General features: G+C 32.2%; 4 protein-coding genes across 5 annotated transcripts; 1 reads left to right on the top strand and 3 right to left on the bottom strand.

Moving 5' to 3' along the window:
- Window positions 1–631: 631 nt before the first annotated feature.
- LOC146949048 (small ribosomal subunit protein eS17-like) lies at window positions 632–1,800 on the bottom strand. Its single transcript, XM_085745155.1, has one exon. It carries the CDS (start codon window positions 1,142–1,144, stop codon window positions 731–733), a length of 414 nt encoding a protein of 137 aa, XP_085601281.1. The 5' UTR covers window positions 1,145–1,800; the 3' UTR covers window positions 632–730.
- Window positions 1,801–1,827: 27 nt separating this feature from the next.
- On the bottom strand, window positions 1,828–6,340 carry LOC146949047 (uncharacterized). The gene is made up of 5 exons (XM_085748475.1): window positions 6,225–6,340; window positions 5,606–5,797; window positions 4,802–4,942; window positions 3,530–3,953; window positions 1,828–2,872 (listed from the first exon to the last, which is right to left on the bottom strand). Exons 1-5 carry the CDS (start codon window positions 6,338–6,340, stop codon window positions 2,495–2,497), a joined length of 1,251 nt encoding a protein of 416 aa, XP_085604601.1. The 3' UTR covers window positions 1,828–2,494.
- A 2,391-nt stretch (window positions 6,341–8,731) lies between these two features.
- Window positions 8,732–16,381, top strand: LOC146949046 (LOB domain-containing protein 4-like). Of its 2 annotated transcripts, XM_085745153.1 has the most exons (3): window positions 8,732–9,046; window positions 12,438–12,691; window positions 16,136–16,381. In XM_085745153.1, exons 1-3 carry the CDS (start codon window positions 8,870–8,872, stop codon window positions 16,194–16,196), a joined length of 492 nt encoding a protein of 163 aa, XP_085601279.1. In that variant the 5' UTR covers window positions 8,732–8,869; the 3' UTR covers window positions 16,197–16,381. The 2 variants fall into 2 exon arrangements, with proteins under 2 accessions (XP_085601279.1, XP_085601280.1); XM_085745154.1 differs by lacking the exon at window positions 16,136–16,381 and having other exon boundaries at window positions 8,733–9,046; window positions 12,438–13,652.
- A 5,272-nt stretch (window positions 16,382–21,653) lies between these two features.
- On the bottom strand, window positions 21,654–22,436 carry LOC146949045 (uncharacterized). The gene has a single exon (XM_085748474.1). It carries the CDS (start codon window positions 22,434–22,436, stop codon window positions 21,654–21,656), a length of 783 nt encoding a protein of 260 aa, XP_085604600.1.
- Between the last annotated feature and the right edge of the window lie 1,207 nt (window positions 22,437–23,643).

Below are 23,643 nucleotides of genomic sequence, written 5' to 3'. Positions count from 1 at the left end.
TTCAAATCTTAATCTGTATACCGACAAGGAAAAAAAAAAAAACACAAAATACTCGTCCTCTTAAACTAACCACAATTAAGAGTAAAAACTCCAAGGAAATAGACAATTATAACGACAAATGAGTGTGCCTTAAGCTGAAAGCTTCAAATTAGTTTACTACACTCATTATTGTACACACCATTGTTAATAAGAATTGTTTTTCTCTTCTTAGATTTCAGACACGTAGATGTTGAATTTATATGCAACTTGAACTTAGGAATGCTAGACTTAAGCAGACATTCAAAATCAACAGCAATAGGAAAAATGAACCATTTGAGAAACTCAAAGAATGGCAACTAAGTATCATTTTTAAAGAACATTAGAGAAGAATTGTTCCCTCAGGATGCACCTAATCAATTTCAGGGACCAAAATGACAAGCCCTTACAATTTAAAGTCCATTTTGATACTTTAAAAGCCCTTTTTGTCAGGGGGTTCGAGAGAAAATTAAAGAGTTGAAATTGAATCTTCACTATTCTAAATTTGATTTTATTACTGAGCTAACCAATTTCTAACCCAAAGGATAGAAAATCAAATCCATTCAGCTTCTAAAAGACAATCATGAACATAGAAGGCATAAATCCAAACCAAACATGCAAATCAGCAAAATCATATAGCAGAAAATAACATTTTTGAATCATCAAAAGTAAATCAAATCTAAAAGTCTTAGCATGACAGAAAAATAATCAAAAATTAAAACCTCCTTCCAACACCACCAGTAACAGGGATCTGCTGAACAGGATCAACCTGAACAACAACACCGGGAATCTGGGACATACCAAGAGCAGCAAGCATGTCAAGGGTTTCCTTATCAACCTCAATATAGTCGGTCCTAATGGCAGAAACATCAGGAACGAAATCCATACGACGCTCACGCTCCTCCTCTTGCAGCTTCAATGAAATTCCACGAACAGGTCCCTTTTGAATACGCTTCATGAGATGAGTGGAGAAACCAGCGATCTTGTTACGAAGACGCTTTGATGGTATCAAAGCAACTTCTTCGACGATCTTCTTGTTCGTGTGGAAATCGGGTGTCATCTTCGAGTAATAACGCTCAATGACTTGACGAGAGGATTTCTTCACGGTTTTCGTTCGGACTCGTCCCATGGTTGCAGATCGGAGGAATTGGTAACTCTGCTGCGGCGGAAACGGACAGAGAGAGAGATGCAGATAGATGGGTTTAGGGTTTTGAAGAAGAAGATAAATGTATATACTGTGATGTGATTTTTATAATGGGCCAAGCAATAGCTTTGGTTTTATTTTAAAGAAAATGAAGGAAGGTGGAAAATTCTAATTTATACTACCCTAATTATACTCCTACCCCCCCAAGATGAAGAATATTGATTTGGCTTTTGGTGTAATACAAGGCAAAATGGAATATTGTGGAGGGTCATCGTACCATCAAAACAACTAGTCATCATGTTAATAGCCAAGAGCTCGAGGAGTTGCTTCTTCTCATCTTAAAGGTAAATGAATCATCATCATTAGTGTCTCCTCTGTATTTTATTTATTAAAGATGGTGCATATGGTGTAAGCAAACAACGTCATTTGGACTATTAAATTAGCTCAAACAATGGGACTAAAACTTTAACACCTTATCAGTGGCAGGGTTTGGTCAATATTTTCGTGAAGGCCAAATATAACTGCCCAAAACTATCAGAATTATTTGCTTGCTGTAGTGGTTAGTTCTAATAACAACGTTTGAACCCTGCTTTTGGCATTTTTACCCGAGAAACCAAAAGCATTATATAAGACTCCATCCTAGTACCCCCTACATTGCAAAATTATACTTCACCACCGCAAATATTCATTGCAATTAAGCAAACATAATGTATATATATAATACAATGTATACATGTACCTAAAATCTAATAAGAAAAGGAAGGTTTTCGGGGTGGCCAGAGCCCCTCCCTGTCACAACTAAGATTTGCCATTGACTCATATTATTGTTGTCAATAAATGACAATTTTACAATTTCTAACCAGTTTCATCACTATAGGTCCAGTCAAGCAATGTTGACGCATACATCAATGGACATGGCCATTGCTAGGATCACATTTTTGACAAAGAGAGGTAACCGTATCTTGTAAATGGGTTAACAATAAAATCAACCTCATCGTTGTTCTGAAAATTTGGTGTACTTCAAAATGTACTATTTGTCACGAAAAGCAGAAGACAAGGGAGTCTGAGGAAAAGTCCAGAGTACTGAGATTGCAGTAGCTGTAATATTGCACCTAAATTCGTGCTACAGGAATTAGAGAAACAAAGGCATTGCTTATTTATCTAGTGTTAAGAACCCTTTAATTCATGATAAATCTTGGGAAACCTTAAGTTGCACACTTGCACTCCCCATCTCTCCCTCAAGCAGCATGGTCTTAAATTGGCCGAAAGCACTCTGACTTGAATAATGCTGTTAAAGAAAAGCTTCAAAAAGGAGTTTGCTTGTTGATATAGATACTATGCATCTATTTGTACATTATATAAAGATTCTTGCATTCTCCAGTAAGGCAACTGTAAATGAATTTTCTTGCTTAACTTCAACGCATAATCTTCCCAAGCAGCAATAGCCGAAACAATTCCAGTCCAATTAAAGTAAATGCGTCCATTTTCTTCCGAATAGGAAGGCCTTCTACAGAAAGTTCTGGATGTGAAATTAACATCATTCAGAAGTAAAGAATTTATACCGCTGATCTTCTCCCTTTGCACATCCAACAGTTTTACTACCTTTCTTTTAAAAAAAAAAAAAGAAAACAGTTTTACTACCTTGGAATATATATTTGACATGTTGGTCTGCAAGGCAGAACCTTTCCAACAATAAAATTGGACGACCTGCAATCAAAGAACATGAATCAGAGAAATAGCAGAGATCTTTGTATATCCAATCAACTGGGGGGAAATGTTTTTTGGTCTAGATTGATTTTCAACAAATGAGCTGAAAACTTATCCAACCCAGTGGGGAAAAAGATTATTTGATTTTTGGTTCGGTCACTCTGGTTTGGATATTATTGGTTTACGAATGACCCAACTAGAAAGCATGCTCCATAGTCCGTACATTAAATAGAAAGAATTTCAACAAATGTTGATGTGTGACCCGAGTCGAGTGTTCTACACACATATATGCCTTTTAGTAACTAAATCTACTACTCTTTCCATTAATCTTAGCGAATTCATTCTTTTACCAACCCTGAAAAAGAAAAAGAAAAATAAACGTATTGTAGAGGATTGTCTCCATTGAGAAAACAACAATTCTAGCCGGTTTCATTCTGAACCCTATTTTTTTCTATAAAAAAAAAAAAAAAAAACTCAGGGAAAGGGAGAATTTTTTTTAATAATTAGTGACAATAATGGCCATTTTCTCAACCGTCCCAGAGAGGATTCAAACTCAGTACCTTGAATCCTATTTTTGTAAACGGTGAGAGAGAAAAAAAAAATCATGGTCACTTGATCTTTAAATTTTAACAGAAAATATAATTTGCATACCGTTCCTTAAAATACCAGAAGCGCGTGCAAAATGTTGACAAATTCATGGTCTAGCAACTCACTTCCTCTCGCCAAGCGCACTGGCTTTGCCATTAATTCAGAGACATCAGAGCCGGAGCTACTGTCTTGAGAAATATATATGTCATATCCGAGAACATGCAGTCTGGCCCAACAAATATTAAAACCAAACTGGTCATTGGAAGCTTGATCCTGAGAAAACCAATACATATTACTGGATGCAGGAAAGGGTAGGCATGAACCAGCCATGTTCTTATGTAATAGGTGTTGTGAAAGAAGAGAAACAAGTTTCGTATCTTCATCATGAGAACCATCACGACTGAACCATAAAGCAAGTGAAAGTCTTTCCCCATCAGTTATCTGTCCAAAAGATAGCTTCATGTCAGAAATAAGATGGCCATATATTTCAGACTCAAACCTACATCTTTATGTGTGATGTGATCAATAGGTGTAAATCATCTTTTGATGATTAAATTTACACAACTCGTCTCGCAGGAATCAAGATGGTTATATATTCTATAACAAACCTACCATGTTCAGAGAGAGGGTTAAGAAAAGATGGTTATGCTTAATGCTATGCTCTAAAAGGTGGTAACGTCAAAGTGGTAAAGTAACAGCACTATTTGAAATTATGAAATTTGATCATTTCCTATTTGCTAATTGTCAAAGGTGACAAATGGTTCAATGATCTTTAAATATTTTTTATCTATCAGTACAGATTGATTTCTCATTACAAAAGAAAAAGGTAAATTGAAGTTTGATCTATGTAGCTGACGCCGCTTAAAGGGATAAAACTTGGTGATTGTTGAAGTTGGGTATTATTTATACAATAATATGCCTTAAAAGTAACATGCTAGGAGAGTGGAAAGAAGGGCTAAAGTGATATTGTTCTGCATATTCTAATCATATCAAGCACACTAAGGGTAAAATATGGCCAATATGAACCAAGAGGAGTCCTCTCTGCTTAATAGTATGACTCAAATTTGCCCAATCATCCATGTATGTTTTCATTATCTAAGACAAAATTACTGAGGTGAGGAAACAGTGTCAACTGCAATTTTTGTGCTTACATATTTCTTGAATAAAAACCATATATTCTCTCCACGTATTTTGTATTCATGGTCCCACTATCAGGTATCCCTTGGATTTGTTAAGTCATAAATCATTCTTTTAGAATGCTAAAAGAAGAGCCAAACAAATTCCAACATAGATGTGGCTACCAAGTAAAAACAAGAAAGAAAGGGGTGCATTTGATTTATACCTCATCAGCAAGAGATCATAAGATAACAGGAATTCAATATCCAAAAACGGTTGAATTGAAGAATAACACTGACTGAAAAGTGCCGTTGTTTGAGGTAAGGCCTATTATCATCACTGTGCCATCCAATGCTTGCTCCTCTACTCCAGCTGATTCATTCATGATATAATATGACATATAGCATCATTAAACAAGGAGGTGGTAAAAACAATTACCCTTGTTTGGATAAACAGTCTAATTCTCGTAAAAAAAAAAAAAGATAAACAGTTTAATTAAGCGCTCATAGTATATGTTTTATAATATAAGTGTTTATGTATACGCTATTCCTATAACAATATACTAAACTATAAGGTTAAATTATTTTCTTATAAATTTTAATCCGTTTCTATAAGCTATCCTGTAAAAATGATGAAAATAAGCTGAAACCAGCTTATGAACGTTTGTTTGTTACGGTTTTTTTCATGAAAAAATATCACCTTTTTTAAACAAAATAATCACTTTTAGAAGTTTTCATCAGTCTAAAAACTGCTTCAAATTAGAAGTAGTTTTTAGTAGCTTCTCAGAAAATCATTTTCTGATAACTAGTTTTTTTGTTTTTTTTTTAAGTGATTCTCATTCTAGTTCTAGTAAACAAACACATAAAAGCTTGTGCATTTTTTAAAAATCTCTAAATTATTGAGTATTAAAATCACTTTTTTATAATCCTTAACAAAACTGTTTCCATAAAAGTTTTTTCAAATAAGCTCACATAAATCAATCCAAACAAAATCTTACTACATAAACCAAATTGGCATTGAAGTGAGGATACTAACCTGATTAAACCAGTGAATTCAATAAAAAGCTCAAATTCACATTTGAAAAACTCTTGTAATTTATCTTTCAACCTTTCTGTAATCAAATTTGCAAAACAAACAAATGAAAGGCGTATTCTGAAAAACAGGTTGTGCTTACTACTTACGCACTTGTAGTAGTATCGCACCTTCTCTTCATCTTGTGCGTTCTTCCTTTAAAACATTGTACTTCAACGAATTAAATTGATGGATTTTCATATACTTTGGGGACTAAATTCACAAATTATGTATAGAATATTTTTATAGTTTAGGAATTAGGAGTAAATTGAAGAGAGTGATAGTTTAAGGCCTAAAATGATGGTTTAACAAAGAGAGTGTCACCTTAAAGGCTCTTTTGATAGTCAAAATAAAAAGAAATAGAATGCAGTGAACTACAATATCATTTCAAAATTAGGATTTGATCATCCATTAACATATGATAAACTAATCACGTCACATGATATTATCAAGAATATATCGTATCATATTTTTACCCAACTTTCTTATCATATATTCTGATCATCAAAAACCTTGAAAGCTAAGAGACAGGAGAGAGGGGAAGGAGTTATGATTTATGAAGGTTATGGGGACCTGTTATTACAACTTTTGGAAACCAAGCATTGCCAATTTATATAATGAAAACTTCTTGAGTAGTTCTAGCAACACTCTCTTTTGAACACTCTCTCTAATACTTACTTTATTACTGTCTTCAATCATTGTATGTACATTGAAAATAGAACCCACACAGTGGTGGGAAATACATTGATTTCACCGAATAAAAGAATGAGTGTTAGAGAGAGTGTTCAAAAGGGAGTGTTACTAGCATTCATCAAACTTCTTATTTGGTTTTATATTACACATCTTTGCTCTCTATTGGTTAATCATACCCTTGTTGTCTTGCATAAATTAGATCATTTATCTTTATCTCATATTTATCTTGAAGCTAACTAATTGACATATACTTTTACCAAGTACGGCTTACACCATGACACTTTTAGATATAATTTTTTTTACGTAATTCATGTTTTTTCTCTCTCTTTTACTCTGGTTGGTAAGAGTATTCTTGCCTTTCCTGAGGACATTTAATATATATAATTTTTTTAAATGATATTTGAAAATCCATTTTATGACAACTTTTGAACAACCTCTCTCTCATACTTACAATATTTTTTTATTCTCCCTCTATTATTTTAGACCGATAAGAAGAGTGAAAATGAGAGTTATCACAGAAGTTATTACAAATAGTTGTACAAATATCACTACAATTTCTAAGCTATCAATTATTGTTGCAAACAGAATAGTATTGTTGGCATGTTGTGAACCGAAATCATAACCACCTGAAATTAATTCAATGAAGCAATTTCAAACTATGAAGCCATCAAAGCTTAATTAGGATATCACAATGAAAAATTGAATAAAATAAATTTGTGAGACAAAAAATAATATGTAAGGTGGGGTAAAAGATCGAGTAAATATGCAATTTCCCCCCCGAAATTGCAAGGTTTGTCAAATACCCCCCTGTAGTTAACGAAACATCAATTACCCCCCTGAAATTGCATAACGTTAATCAATTTACCTCCTCCGTCAATTTTTCTGTTAACTGTTTACGGTTATGATCAATTACCCCCCTGAAATTTTACATTTATGTGCAAAATGGCCCCTGAACTTGAAAAATTAAAAAAATTGAAAAAATTCTAGAAAAATATTAAAAAAAATTAAAAAATTCTGGAAAAATGAAAAATCAATAAAAAAAATTGAAAAAAAAAATTAAAAAATTCTGGAAAATTGAAAAATTAATAAAAATGAAAAAAATCTGGAAAAATTAAAAAAAATTAAAAAAATCTGAAAAAATTTAAAAAATCTGGAAAAATTAATAAAAATAAAATAATCTAATAAAATGAAAAATAATGAAAAAATTCTGAAAAAAATAAAAAAGATTAAAAAATTCTGGAAAAAAATAAAATTTCTGGAAAAATGAAATTTTCGAAATTTTAAATTTTAATGAAATTCTGGAAATTCTCGAAAATAAAAATTCTGGAAAATAAATTTTATTGAAATTTTAAATTTTCGAAAATAAAAATGAAATTCTGGAAAAAAGAAATTTTAATGAAAATTTTTTGAAATTTTCATTAGTATTTCTCAAAAATTTTCCGGGAATTTTTGTGTATTTATAAACCGAGAATAAGGGAAAAAATATGTGTATTTATAAACCGAGCTTAGGTTTTTTATGTATTTTTCAAAATTTCGAAATTTTCATTAGTATTTTTTCCGGGAATTTTTGTGTATTTATAAACCAGAAACTTTTTTTGTATTTATAAATCGAGAATAAGGGAAAAAATACACTGAAAAAACCTAAGCTCGACATATATACTAATCAAAAGTTCGGAATTTCGAAAAATACATTTTTTCCAGAATTACGAAATTTCGACATATATACTAATTTGAATATTTTTTATTTTCCATAATTTTTTCATTATTTTTCATTTTATTAGATTATTTTATTTTTTTAATCATTTTTTATTTTTATTAATTTTTTCAGATTTTTTTTTAATTTTTCCAGAATTTTTAAATTTTTTCAGATTTTTTTTATTTTTATTAATTTTTCCAGATTTTTTAAATTTTTTCCGTTTTTTTTCATTTTTATTAATTTTTATTAATTTTTCAATTTTCCAGAATTTTTTAATCTTTTTTTTCAATTTTTTTTATTGATTTTTCATTTTTCCAGAATTTTTTAATTTCTTTTTAATATTTTTCCAGAATTTTTTCAATTTTTTTAAATTTTTCAAGTTCAGGGAGCATTTTGAATATAAGTGTAAAATTTCAGGGGGGTAATTGATCATAACCGTAAACAGTTAACAGAAAAATTAACGGAGGGGGTAAATTGATTAACGTTATGCAATTTCAGGGGGGTAATTGATGTTTCGTTAACTACAGGGGGATATTTGACAAACCTTGCAATTTCGGGGGGGAAATTGCCTATTTACTCGTAAAAGATCTTATCAACATGGATGTTTTTGTCCAACACAATCTAAAGTCTCTTCTTTTGTTGGACCCACAAAAGATTTGGTGTCACATAACGTTTCTATAAATATAACATCACCAGTCATCACCATTCCCCTCCTTAAACTCCACACTTCCCCTCTCTCAATTTTTTTTTTCCTTTCTTCGTTTTTTCTTCCAAATAATATAAAGAAAAATTAACAATTAAAATATTGAGCTACGTTATCTTCAAAAAATTGGAGGAACATGAAGGATGGTGGTAGAAAACAAGGTACAATGTCACCATGTGCTGCATGCAAGCTTCTTAGAAGGAGATGTGCTAAAGATTGTGTGTTTGCTCCATATTTTCCAGCTGATGAACCTCACAAATTTGGCAGTGTCCACAAGGTTTTTGGGGCTAGCAATGTAAACAAAATGTTACAGGTTCAAATTAAATTCATGCACCTAATCTTTCATATCTCTATCATCATCATCACCTGATATTCCAATCGTTTTCATGAGAATTTTGTGGTAGAATTTTTTTTATGACCAAGTCGGCATTTGTTATTAAACAATAGTGATTTTACAAACAACTTTAATATAAATATCTACTTTCTTAATTCCCGTGATTTTAGCAAAAGGGTCTTATATATAGAGACGGAGGTAGTACTAAATTGTCTTTTATGTATAAATGTATTCAATGTTGATTTTTCATATTCTAAGACAAGTGGTAGTATTAATAAGAGATATAATTAAAAAAAGAGTTATTAGGGCATCTAAAAATTTGTAAATTGTGTTATATTTAGAGACAAACAAATTTGTAAATGATCTTATATAGACGAAGGGAATAATTGATTGAAAGTCAAATGACTCCTAATATGTTTATGTGAAACCTACTTCTTTCATCTGATTATAAATGTTCATCTATAATTTCAATAAAACATTAAAAAAAATCACTGATTTATCCTTAATTAATTTATTTTTATTAATTCATCTAATTATTTCACTAACTAAAATTAATAAAGTATGTCTACAAGTCTTAACCGATAAAAATGTCAAAATTACAAGGTCGGACGATGTGACTACGGTTTGAACTTCGGCTCCTCCACATTTGTGTGTCAATTTTTAATGATTATTGTCATTTCGTCTACTAACAAAAAAAAAAAACTTAATAAAGTATTTTAGTAAATAAAACTCATTTTATCATCGAAATCAACATAACTAGCCAGTTTCTTAAAACTAGTCACAACTCAAATGACACATTTTAATAACACGGAGGGAGTACATGATTTAGGAAGACTTGTTTGAATTTCATCCAATAAAAATCAGGGCGTTAAAAAAGTGTATTGTTAGCATTTCAGATAATTAAAAAGTACCCAAGAAAAAAACGTAGAGAAGAAAAGTTGTAAGTGTCATCTTGTTGGATAGGTTTATGACTTACGTAAATGTTTTTTCCCAGCTTTAGTATTAATCCGCATTTTACAAGTTACTTTGTAGGGGTTTGAATGAGACATAAAATAAAATCTAATATTTGTACCAAAACCAGGGTATAATTAGGTATAAGGATTACATGAGCAATTACTAGATTAATAACCATATGCATGAGTGGTATAATTAGGTGTACTAATTTCAGAAAATATGTTTGGTACCTGAAATTTTATTGGATAGAAGTATTTTGTAGTCAAAATTAATTTAAGATTTAAACTTTTTATAGAATAATATAATATATAAAAAAACGACATTGAATATAATTGAATGATGGGATGGATACGTGCTCAACAAAATTTACGCGACTATTTTTTTATTCTTATTTTTACTATTTTCATACTCATTCACCCTTTTTTTTCTCATCCAACAAAATATTTTTAATGTTTAAATATGTCAACAAAGAATTAGTTTTCTCTAATTTGAATTAAACTAGTAACACATTAAATACCGTAAATTTACTTGACTAGTTCATAAACAAGAAAACTATTTTAAGTTTGAGTTGTTAAAACAACTATATCAAGTTTGAGTTGTTAAAACAAGAAAACTATTTTAAGTTTGAGATGTGAAATTTCTCTCATATAATTTATGTGGAATCATTTAATTAACTTCATCATGGCATATTCATCTCTTATATATAAGCTATTATTGTATTGTATTTTTAAATTAAAAGTAAGTGTTCAAGAAAAGTTAAAAGGATAGCTTTATTTTGTTTTTCGCATATTAACTTGATCTGTTATAGTGGTTAGTTACAGTTGATAATTGGCCCTACAGTTCTTATATATAATGATCACTCTTATCTTTGTTAAAGCAACTAAGGTATTGACTGAGCTAGTAATAATATAATAATATATATACATATATGATTCTTTAGCACAAAAAAAAAGACCAAGGATCAGGTGCATATAAATTACCTTTACTACATGAAAACACACTAAGTGTGAATTTAAGAGGATAAAGTAAAAAAATTAAAAGATATTGTTAGCTGCATCATTACTGGTGGTTATATGTAACCAATTTGTTCAACAATATCTCTCTTTATGACCAACGCATGCATGGCTTTTCATCTTGGACTTCTCTTGCAATGATATTTTAGGGATAAAATAAAGTTTTAGTATATTATATGGTTTCCTTTTCCTTTTGTCTTTAGAATCAGGGTTACATTGATAGAGACACCTTATAATATGTCCAAAAGAGATGTTGATATCACAGATAATGATATTTCATCTTATAAATAAATTAATCTTATAATAGAAAGAATTATCTTGTAAGCATGATACAATGATGACATATATATATTGGTTCTTTTTCTTTTTCCACTTTAATTTTTTTTCTCCCCTCCCTCAGTTATCCTCCTTTCTGTTATCAAACCCTTTAGGGTTGTATTTTATATGGTATAATTTGGAGATATTTGAAACATTTTTATGATTGTTGTATTTTGAATATTTAATTCAAGTTTTTTTATGATTACTAGTATATATTTAGTCACTGGGTCAACTCTATACAAATTCCATCACCCCTTTTCAAAAATAACCAACTTCAGCATCTACGTTATCGTCTCCTTTTGACTATGCATGGGATCTGGCCATATCCACAACTACTTACAGATTTCAAAAAGTTGTATTTTTCTTGTAAATGTTAATAGTTACTAGTTTATTTTTAATTTTTTAAAAATTGGTACCATTAGGTATAAGTACTATAATTGATTTGAGGGGTCTGACCTCTCCGTCCACTTGCGGGGACTCCATTTAAAGCCATAACAAGGCTTTGTATGACAAGTCAACCCAAATTGGCACCGTAAGATCTCAAACCAGCACCATCGTGTTAACTTGAGTGGATTTAAGTTAATTTATTAAGAGGAGGAGATATTAGCTAGTGAAAGAATCAGAGATCCAAATATGAAACTTCTGCATAATACTCCTTGTGTGTCCAAACCCATATATACTATTTGACTATGCATTGGAGACTTCAAATTAAAATCTACATGCTTCTCAAATAGTAACCGAATTAAGTTTAGGGTTAATATATGAATTTTGTCTAGATTCCAATCTTGCAATTTCAAGATTCTTTGATTTTTGGACTTTTATGAATTTTGACTGTACAACATCGATGATATAGTAGGGGATAAACCGAATTCGCTCAAATTACAGGGGCGAAAATACCTTAAAATTTGAAATTTGATGTCATAAAGATCCAAAACCAAAGAACCTTCAAATGACAGGGTTCAAATCTAAACAAATTATTTTACAGAGAGTAAACCAAAAACCGCGAATATAACAGGAGTAAACATATATTAACCTTTAAGTTTATATGTATAAGCGACATTCTAATTATTTGGTCCAATTGGCAGGAACTACCAGAACATCAACGAAGTGATGCAGTTAGTTCAATGGTATATGAAGCAAATGCAAGAGTAAGGGATCCTGTGTATGGATGTGTGGGAGCTATATCCTCTCTGCAGCAACAAGTAGATGTGCTACAAACCCAATTAGCTCAAGCACAAGCAGAGGTTGTGCATATGAAGATGCACCAATTCTCATCTGATCATCATCAACCACCATCGAATTCGTCACCACCATCAGAAAATGTGTACCAATCAAGCAGGTTCTTTTCTTCACCAAACAAAATGGGACAATCCTTGTGGTCTTACTAGCTAGCTAGCTTAATTCTCTTATACATGTAGTAGTGTAAAAAGCCATTGCTAGGGTTGAAAAATGTCACATTTGATCTACGGTAGACCGACACTTGAAAATCACTCGAAATAAACTTTGACGGCACCGATGGTATATTGCCAAGGTCTTCCACGTTCTTACGGCCGCGGGAGTGTTCTACTATGAGTTTCTACTTACGAAGAGTGATCAATCGTAAAGTTTCAAATGATTTTTAAGTATCGGTCTGCTGTAAAACATATGAGACGCTTTTGCATTCTAAAAGGCGCTAGTGAATATGTTGCTAGATATTTTACTTATTTTCTAATGATTATTACTAAATAGGCTTGCTTTATTATTACATCCTTTATCCTTATACTACTTGAAGGACATCGTTATATCTCTCTACATTACCGAGAGATGGTGATGGTTAGTTAGTTAATTAGATATACCCTCGTTATGTAAATGTCTAAACTTGTAATGAATTTGGCTTTGTTTGGATTGGTGGAATATGGAGTGGAATGGAATGAAGTGGTATAGTATTATGTTCCATGTTTGAATTTGTAATTGAATGGAATGGTATGGAATACAATGGAATCCATTCCATATATCCTTCTATTTTTCTTTCCACCCAATTTGGGGTGTATGCAGCGGCGAAGCTAACAATAATTTTATGAGGTGGCCACCTGAAAGTAACCAAAGTCAGACAAAATATTGTTACACCTAAAATCGAACTTGAAGTAGCCAAATATATATTATTAGGGGAAGCTAAACATAAAAATATACCTACTAACTCGATAAAATTTATTTTTTTGGGGTAGTCATAGCTACCCTTTGTTGTACAAGCATTCGGCCCTGGGTGTATGCAATGAAATGAAGTACTTTAATTAAAAAATTACTATTTTACTCCTGTTTTATTTTTCATCACTCAAACAATTGGTTGTCTCCTTTCTTTCACATTTATTCTTCTTTGTCTTATTTCTTGTATTCTTCTTGTTGATTTTCGTGTTCATACAGGTACCTTGTTCCAGTTTTTTACTTTTTTACTTTCGTGTTCATCTAAGCATTCTTGTTTCTTATGTGTCTATCTAAAATGTGAATTTTCAAGAAAGTTAATTTACATTTCAATTAAAAAAACAGAAAAAACGTCCCGTGAGCATAGCTCAGTTGGTAGGACAATGCATTATTATATGCAGGGGCCGGGGTTCGAACCCCGGACACCCCACTTATGAGGTGAATTATAGCCACTAAGCTACCTGACAAAAAAAAAACAGAAAAAATAAATTCTACATCGAGAAACTAGTTTAATTCAAAAGACACCAATAAGTGTAAAAATCAAAGACAAGAAGACAAATCTAAGATTTAATTAAACTAGTTTAATTCAAAAGACACCAATAAGTGTAAAAATCAAAGACAAGAAGACAAATCTAAGATTTAATTATTTTAATAAAATGTAATAAGTTTTATTCTACATAACAATTATATAAGTGTAATAATGGAATAAAAATGTCACAATTTGTTTCATTCCGTCCACTTTTCAAACAATGGAATGGAAAGTTTGTTCCATTCCGTCATAAAATACACAAACGATGATGTAATATTTATTCCGTTCCGCTCCATTCCATTCCATTTCATTCTGTTTAATTCCACTCCACTCTGCTATATTATGTTCCATCAATCCAAACAGAGCCGAAGAGTGACATATTATTGTTCCTATTAAGTTTTTCTCATAAAAAGATTGTATTAATTTTTCTTTATGTGTATTTTTATTTTTTTTATTAAAAAATATTATTGAAAAAAACTAAGATCCCAAATAGGTGATTTCCAACAGATGACCTGGTTGGGGTCTGTAGCACGGGTAACAAGAACATTATTTTTTTAAAATGATTCTCTTATGCAATTCATTTTTTGAGAATGAACCTTCTGCGAGTCATCGTTGTTGTCCTCTGGTCTCTCGCATTTTAATTCTGACTAGAATGGTGGGATAGGCATAATTTTAGAGAGGCCAATCAAGTGGTTGACTCTAATGTTCTGTTTGGGAGTTTAGAGGAGAGGAGACTGGAGGGTTTTAGGGGTGAGAAATATATAGAAAAATAGGGAAATCTTTTATATTTTTTTAAAGAGCAATCTTTTAGAGAATCATAAACTAATGTTTATGATTAGTATATTTTTAATGTTATGATTTTATGACAACATATATTAAATTTTAAATATTCATATAAACCCTCTAAAATCCTCAAAACTCTCATCCAATATCGTTTTTTTACTACAATATGAATGTACATATGAAAATGTAGTTTCAATGGTTTCTTTTACCGAAAACAACCTATATGTATCACCTCCAAAAACGGTCAATATTAAAGATGCACCAAATAAGGGTAACAAAACGTTCTACTCAAGATCATCAATTTGAATGGTCAACTAAGTGATCACATTCTTTCTTTGAGAAAGTCGACTCTTTGCATCTAGATATGAGGATCAAAATCCCTTTATTCATGTATCAATTTATTGGAAATGTAGTGGACATATAAGATTGTGGTCATTGTGGTCAGTCTATTGAGGCTCATTCCATTATTAGTTTTGATCTTACATAAGAGCTAAACAATGATCGTTAAAGTTATCTCCAACTATATGGGATAGATAATCAATTCAAAAAGGCCATACAGGCTTTGACTTCTGTTGGAATCAGTCCATCACTAAGACTTTGTTTGCGAGTTTGGAGGGGAAGGGATATGAGGGTTTGGAAGAAGAAAAAAAAGGAAAGAGTAAGTGGAAAAAATAGAAGACACTGGGAGGAGGGGTTTTGCGGGGCTTGTTTTACTTCAAAATATGAAACCCTCCTTATTTGGAGGAACTAAAAAATTGTATTGGAGGGAGGATTTTGGGGGGGTTTGGGAGGGTTTGTGTGAACTCTTCAAATTTAATATATGTTGTTTTTTTTTTTTGAGCAATATATGTTGTTATAATATTCTTAAAATTAAAAAATATATTAATCACAAGTATTAATTTATCACTCTCTAAAAAAAATATTCTTTTAAAAAATGTGAAAGATTTTTCAATTTTCCTCTATATTTTTGTCCCCTGAAAACCCTTCATTCTCCTCTCCTCCAAACTCTCAAACAAGGCTTAAGGGATATATGGATGATTATGTTATATATGGGTTTCTATTGCGCAAAATATAAGTATATGGTAGTTTTACTGTCCAGAACAAGGTACTTGAAAAAAAATATTCCCATATGTGGTGCACCATAAAAAAGTAATTGATTCATGTGCCTTGCAAATATCAATGAAAATCATTTTATGATGGTAAATTTGCGTGTAGAATCTTAGTCTTTTGTTTGTACTTAGTGTTATTGTTGATTGTGTGTAACAGTCATAATTATTACATGTATGTTTGCAGGACGTATGTGCGATTCCTCTTATGTCTCAACTATGGCATCACCATTGTCAAGAAGATGTAGTGGCTTAAGAGCCTAGATAGATCCATAAGATGAGTAGTTGTAATGAACTTAGTAATGTGTACGGGGAATGTGATAATTAGCAATGAAGATGTGATGGTAGTTGAAAACTTTGAGAATGAGGAAGATGATAAGATTGTTGTAGATGTAGTAAAAGTTGAAGATAATAATGTTGAAAATGTTAATTGTGAAAGCATAAGCCTCGCTCAAGAGAAGTTTAAATGTATAACTAAGATTAGTTTAAGTGTGTGTGTCTATATATATTAGATTAGTTTTAGTGTGTGTCTAAGATTAGTTTAAGTGTGTACATGTGTGTCTCTGTAACATTCAAGTAGGCCACACCGCATTCTTAGGTATTGTTCGCTTTGGGTGTAAGTCCTTCACGGTTTTGTCCTTTTTAAAAGGCTCATCACTTGTTTGAGAAGTGTGGGTGTTGTATTGTTATGTACACCTTAAAAGTCCCACGTTGCTTGGGAGTCGAGGCCAAAGTTAGTTTATATACAACACCCACACTCTTCAAACCAACGAGGTATCTTTTAAATAAGATAAAAAAGTGAAGGGCTTACAACCAAATCGGAAAATACCTCTTAACACGGTGTGATGTACTTAAGGATGGAAAGGAACATTGGCGACTTCACAAGGGGTCGAACCCAGAATCTTTGGTTTAGCCTCAACTAGGCGGCAACTGTTTTTGTAAACCTTAAAAGTCCCACATCGCTTAGGAGTCGAGGTCAATGATAGTTTACATAAAACATCCACGCTCCTCAAACAAACGAGACAGCTTTTAAAAAGAACAAAATTGCGAAGGGCTTACACCCAAGACGAACAATATCACGGTGTGATGTATTTAAGGGTATATAGAAATTCAAACACAGGCGAAATGAAATAATTGAAGGCATTGTGAAATAAATAAGGGTATAGAGAAAGAAGTAAGTAAGGTGGTGAAATAAATAAGGGTATAGAGAAATAATATTATTATTATTAGATGGCCCTGTCCATAAAGCCTTGTAATATATTGTGGGCTTTATTTCTTTTCTTAATTCTTTTCTTAATAAAGATATTGTGGGCATGTTTTATTGACAAATCATCGTTTTGACATATTTGTCCATCATATTAGATTATTAGCCAACAGTCCACGTGAACTTAGCTCAATTGATATGAACAATGCATAAAATATGCAAAGGTTCGGGGTTCAAACCCGGACCACCGCCAAAATAAGATTATTAGCCAACAGCGAAATAAAAAACTTTATCATCGAAGACTTCTAACCTCCACCACCAAAAAAAGATTATTAGCCAACAACGAAATAAAAAACTTTATCATCGAAGACTTCTAACCTAAAATAAATGTTCTATTATTGTTAATTCCGAAGCTAATTTGACCAACCAAAACTAATCAAGTTAATTAAAGATTGCCAATTTCAATAATTCAGTAATCATTATAAAAATCTTTCATAAAATAAAACAAATGTTGGGTGGTTCGGATTGAGAGTTTTGATGATTTTTTTTTGGGCATATATTAGGGAGTTTTCGTGCCATTGATTTTTTTTTTTTGACAAAAACAAATAATATTCATTCATTCAAATTGATAGAGTACATTGATATAGTGCAAATTCGCTAAAAACAAAAAGGATGAATTTGTGAACAGACTCAAAGTATCCATGTTAATAGCATAAAACGACAAAGTACAAATGCCTACACATATGACCATATTCAAATCTCCGAAATAACCATGTCTCCGGATCTGCAACGTGGATGACGCCAAAGTCATTGATTGGATCTGCACTGGATCAAAGCTGATCTAACAATCTGAACCGATCTAATACCTGAGAGAAACAATAAAGACAAACAAGGTCGCACAAAGATGACATACAAACTAACGTCGCACGAAGACGACAAAATCACAAAATAAAAAACAAAATAGATGTAAAAATCACTTATTTCAATAAAAGGGAAAGAGGAAAACGAGTTAGAGGGGTGATTTAGGGTCAAAAATTGACCCTAAATTCGTACCATTGCTTATATATAGGCATATATTAGATTATATATCATATGAACCGTATTGTTTTGCGTTTTGATAAAATAATCCAAACGGGGTAAAATTAGAAAACGGAGGGCGCACATGGCACATTGAGGGTGAGAAAAGAAATTCTTAAAGAATAAACCCAAAGAATCTAAAGGCCATACGATTTTTTTCTTTCACAAATGAGGCCATATGAGAGCTTGCAAAATTTTATCTCATACCCTCCCATTAGCCTCCTACCCGTCAATATTTCAATTTCACCCTTCACTTATTTATTTTTGATAAAAAATGTGAAGACATTTAATTTCAAGATTTTCCGCTTCTTAAAAAATATCCAATTTTGAAATTTTTAAATAGTGAAATTTTTTAACTTTGAAACTAGTTTTTACTTCTTTTTTTTTTTTTTAGTTGGCGTCGGCAAAGCCACTCTGGCTGTACAAATTTTTTCAAGTGTAAACAATTTATGACACAAGTTTTTCAAAACATTGAAAATTCAGAACATCTTTATATCCGAATTTTTTTAAAATGTAAAATTTCCGAAGTTTTTAAAAAGTAGAAAGTTCAGAACATTTAGAACAACATTGAAGTTTTTGATTGATTGTGTTAATACTAAGCAACATTCAGATAGCTTGTTGAACAAGTAATAGCAACATTCTCCCAAATAACTTATCAAGAGCTCAAGATAGTTAGTTATCCAGCTCAACAAAGCAAGTTAGAGAATGTTAATGTCGCTTTCATAATAATCAACAAGTTTATTTTTCATTTCTTTCTCTTCTTGTTCATTATTGATCTCAAGTTTCTTCATGACAACCAATAATCAACAAAAAAATGAATGGTCCTTGAACTACATACGAAGCATCACAAAGTCAATTCCTTGTGTGCTCTAATCAGCTCTTCTATCTCTGTAAACTCTTCGATCTCATTGGTTTGGATTGTTGATTTATAGTAAAATTGCTCCCTCTTTTCAATGCAGGTCATAGTGCCCCAAATACTTGCTTTTATTGGGGTTATATATATATGGGGTTTGCTAGGATACACCCACTAGTTTTTATTAAGGTGTGTTTTAGCAAAGATATAACTAAAAAGTTGTTAAATACACCCTAAGGTGAATGTTGCTAAAACACACCTTTTAAAAAATAAGTGGGTGTATGTTAGCAACTCCTATAGGCATTTGCTAGGATACACCCACTTATTTTTTAGAAGGTGTGTTTTAGCAAGTTATAACTAAAAAGTAGTTAAATACACCTTAAGGTGTAGCTTGCTAAAACACTCCCACATAAAAACTAGTGGGTGTGTTCTAGCAAATCCCTATATATATATATATATATATATATATATATATATATATATATATATATTTTAATGTTAATACTTGTTGTGAATCTATTTTGTGTACCACCAACATAAATTTCATGAGACCTCTAGCTAGTTACGATGGAGGAGACTCATGTCATTTTATCATATTTTTCTTGATTATGTGAAATAAAAGTTTGAGAACAAACAGATTATAAATTGGAAATTTAATCATTGTACGTTAACATGGAATAATTTAAATTAAGAAACTATGTACAAGAAACTATTATATGCAACAAGAAAACAAAATTGATCAATGAGAAGAACTAAGACAGTGTTGGTAAAAAAGTTCTAATAAGGTAAACTTGCAAGTTACCAGTGTCTTTTAAATGTCAACTTTTGGTTGCTTTCTCGTCTTTTACTTGAGGACAAAATTTTGATGCCTTGCTTTAGGTGATTTCGTATCGTTTTTCATATAATATTTACTTTTTATGATTATAAAAAACTTTGAGAAGATTGTTAATTTAAAAATTTATTGGTAGTTATAAATAATTTATGTGAAGAACCATGCAAAAGGCATTTACGAAAATATACTTAAATTTTGTCCTTTACTTAATTACATGCATGGTGGTTGACTTTTAAATTTGGTCCATATTAACGCCCAAAAAATATTTAAGTGATGAATATTCGTCGAGAATGAACAAGTAGTGTCTTCAATTGATGAGTCGAACTATCATAGATCATGAATAATGTTGTGTGCAACTGTGAGTTATATATTGCACATCAGATAGAAAAATGAAGGCTGCAGACTTTAAATAGGTCATCGTCGTTAGAATGTTGCACCAAAGGGTCTGTGATTAAATTAAGTGTATGTTTTGGTGTTAGATTTTAGAGAAAAGGAACTTTATTTTAAAATTAGGGTTTCGTTGTTAACAAGTGTCATCGGAACATTTTTTAATCATTTCAAAATATGTAATTATTTTTTAAAAAAGTCAAATGTTTCAATTTACGATACATCGAGAGCACATGTCTAAGAAGCAAATTGGGAGAAAATGAAGAGGCTTCACCAGAAATAAAGGAACATGACTAGAATAGCGATATCTAGCGAATTCTGCCCTTTACCCAAACTGTTTCGCTCATTCCCAAGTAAAAAGACGAGTATAGCCCCACGCATGTTAACTCATGCTAGTACAAATGACAACGTAAGTTAACACACGTTGCGTGACTTAACATGCGCTTGTGTTAATTGCAACGTGAGTTAACTCACGTTGTCGTTTGTTCCAGCGTGAGTTAACTCATGTTCATAGCAGAAAGCAGAATCTGCAATTACTGAAGTGCAGTACTGAACAGGTAATTGAAAAGTGAAAATTGACCCATAATCACGTCACATCCATAACTTAACCGAATTACGCCAGTTTAACAAGATTATCGGATAATACGACATAATCGAACAAAATTACACACAAACATTGTTTTTCTTGCAATCACATAATCACACATAACGATCCAAACTGTCCAAATTTCACAAATTCGCTGGTAATGACCAGTAATCACTTAAACACACGTAATGACACGTAAACGATCCAAATTACACCAACTTGTCCATAAATTTATTAAATTACATAATCTCACATAAACGGTCAAAATTACAGAAATTCATCGTTAAATTACATAAACACAAATTCATTAAAAAATAGGACGGTGTGAATAATTAGAGACAAAGCAATGCGAGCAATAATTAGTGTGACATAACTGGCCACCAAAAAAATAATTCATTTCATATATTTATATAATATATAATATTAGTTACATATTGGCCATAAATATTCAAATTACACAATCGGCCACCAAAAAATATGTCGGGTGTGATACCACCAAAAAATAGGACGAACACCGACCGACCCAAAAGTGTCATAACCTATCTAACTAGACTAGTGATAATGCATAATCTTCGTCTTCATCCATGACTTCAAAATCTTGCTTTGGTTTTTTCGGAGTTGGAGTGTCACAAGTAATATGATTGTGCTTATTTGTTGGTTTCTTTGGCAGCTTTGGCTCCTTAGACATGAGCTCATCGAAGGCGACTTGTTTATCCAAAAACTCAAAAAGTCATTGCTCCGCCTCACCAATCTTGTGAGTCATCCACTACTTACAAGGAGGTGGCAGCGGACAATTTTCTTTCAACTTCACATGAAGAAAGTGGTCCGAAATTAAGCAAAGGCACATTATGTTGGAATGTGGCTTAAGTGGTGGAACACTCCGGATTGGAAAATATGTCTCACATGAACCACCCATTTCAGGCAAATTCAATAGAACAACCGCTCTATTGTAGCAACTAGCAATAATGTGACCCATATCCGGAGTGGTCAACCACTTCTCTGGAGGCGCAATACCACTTTTACTTGTTGGAGGGTGTAAACCATCCAGGATAAGTTTGTAATGGCTCTCGGTAGCATATATCGGCAAGTAGTCACCCTTATGATTTTTCAACTCATTAATAAGTGCATGACGAACCAAACCATGGTCTTCCTCACTCAATCCCATGTGCCTAGCTACGACCCGGAAACCACAATTACCATCCCCTCTAACATTCACAATGTCATCAACGTAAGGTCTCATGAGATGTGGAATTTGTGAAATGTATGGTATTTGCAAATAAGGTTTTGGTTTCGAAGTAGGAGTCGAAGCTTGTGAGCTGGAACAAGTGCCAAGACGTGAACCTTTACTCTTTGGAACATTACTCTTGGCATGTGAGCTTTGAGTGTCAATATCCCACCTAGAGGGGATTCGACCCGTGGACCTCATTTTCGGTGTAGACTTCACCCTTTTAGGTGCTCCCTTGGTGGCCACTTTTCTTGGAGGTGGCTTCAACATTGTGTCCTCCGAAAATCCTAGGTCACACAACTTTTCTTTGATGAAGAGTTTCATCTTGTAAGGGGCCCTCCTAGCACGTTTTTGAATGACGTTTCATTCCTCCATAACGGAAAAATTGGCATCAACCTCTTCTCCAATTACACTTAACCTTCGCCAATGAGGGTGTATTTCATCCAAAAGAATAGACAATTTTTTCTTTCTCTTCTCAGCAATAATACAAGCACAAGGCAACCCAAACGTTGTCATTTTCACACAACCACAATCTTCTTTAGCAAAGCTGAATCTCCTAGAGCTTTCAAATTCTTCATAGATGAAACCCAAAGCAGCCTTAGAGACATACCCCTCCAACTCTAAGAATAATTTGTTTTTTCTGCATTTGTGAACCATGACGGTTATGCTCTCCCAAAACTCCCTTGTATCTCACTGAATTGGTTTTTCAACATTTTGTCAATTTCATCCCAACATGATGCCAAATCTCCCCTGTAACACCCCGTTTTCCCCAACATAAAAATTTCACATATAAATCAGAGTCATTCAACATAAACGGAATGTCACACTTCTTAAAAATCATAAATGGAATAAATAACAATTCATCCTTCATAAATTGGTCAACATAAATATTCAAAAACTTCGTAGCGGATTTTAATTCAACAACATAATTAGTCTTGTCACGAAGCCTCATCAAAACATCTCGTAATAATCCAAAAAACTGAATCATAGTCATGTAAAATCGTAAGCAGTACGTAAGGAATAGAAAATAGCCACAAAAGTTCACATCCCGTTACATATCAGAGCACCTAAAGACACAGTGAGAGATAGCCACTCACGACAGAAATCAACAGCTACTTATTCTCGATCACCTGCAAGTTACTCATACGAAGAGCAACATTTTCAAGCAGAAGGGGTGAGATTCACAAACAATAATGTTAAGCATATAATTCAACAATTATATTTAACAACATAAACATCATCAACATATCATAACAATGGTCATGTAACATCATTATCATCATCATAATCAACTTCATAATCAACATCAATATCAACTTCATAAATCAACTTAACAACTTGACTCGACAATGCAACTTAACTCGACTATGCAACTCTATCATTTTACTCATGCATGTGGTACCATTCTAGGGCATGAGCCCTCGTCACTTTTGAGCATAAATATACTCCTAGGGCATGAGCCCTAGTCGCTATTGAGCAAAAGCTCCTAGGGCATGAGCCCTCGTCTTTAAATGAGCATGCATGGATTCAA

This window comes from Medicago sativa, chromosome 2 (genome assembly GCF_051527215.1).
Source record: "Medicago sativa cultivar Bolivia chromosome 2, Bolivia_mono, whole genome shotgun sequence".
Lineage (NCBI taxonomy): Eukaryota > Viridiplantae > Streptophyta > Magnoliopsida > Fabales > Fabaceae > Medicago > Medicago sativa.
Note: the sequence above shows the minus strand (reverse complement) of the source record. Positions and strands in the feature narration are given on the sequence as shown.

Excerpts from the sequence above, each read along its gene's own strand:
- LOC146949048 (XM_085745155.1), bottom strand. The coding sequence starts at position 1,144 with ATGGGACGAGTCCGAACGAAAACCGTGAAGAAATCCTCTCGTCAAGTC.
- LOC146949047 (XM_085748475.1), bottom strand. The coding sequence starts at position 6,340 with ATGATTGAAGACAGTAATAAAGTAAGTATTAGAGAGAGTGTTCAAAAG. Across the intron at positions 4,943-5,605 it reads GAATTCACTGGTTTAATCAG|CTGGAGTAGAGGAGCAAGCA; the intron begins GTTAGTATCCTC and ends TGAATGAATCAG. Across the intron at positions 2,873-3,529 it reads TTTTGCACGCGCTTCTGGTA|TTGCAGGTCGTCCAATTTTA; the intron begins TTTTAAGGAACG and ends CATGTTCTTTGA.
- LOC146949046 (XM_085745153.1), top strand. The coding sequence starts at position 8,870 with ATGAAGGATGGTGGTAGAAAACAAGGTACAATGTCACCATGTGCTGCA. Across the intron at positions 9,047-12,437 it reads ATGTAAACAAAATGTTACAG|GAACTACCAGAACATCAACG; the intron begins GTTCAAATTAAA and ends TCCAATTGGCAG. Across the intron at positions 12,692-16,135 it reads AATGTGTACCAATCAAGCAG|GACGTATGTGCGATTCCTCT; the intron begins GTTCTTTTCTTC and ends GTATGTTTGCAG.
- LOC146949045 (XM_085748474.1), bottom strand. The coding sequence starts at position 22,436 with ATGAAACTCTTCATCAAAGAAAAGTTGTGTGACCTAGGATTTTCGGAG.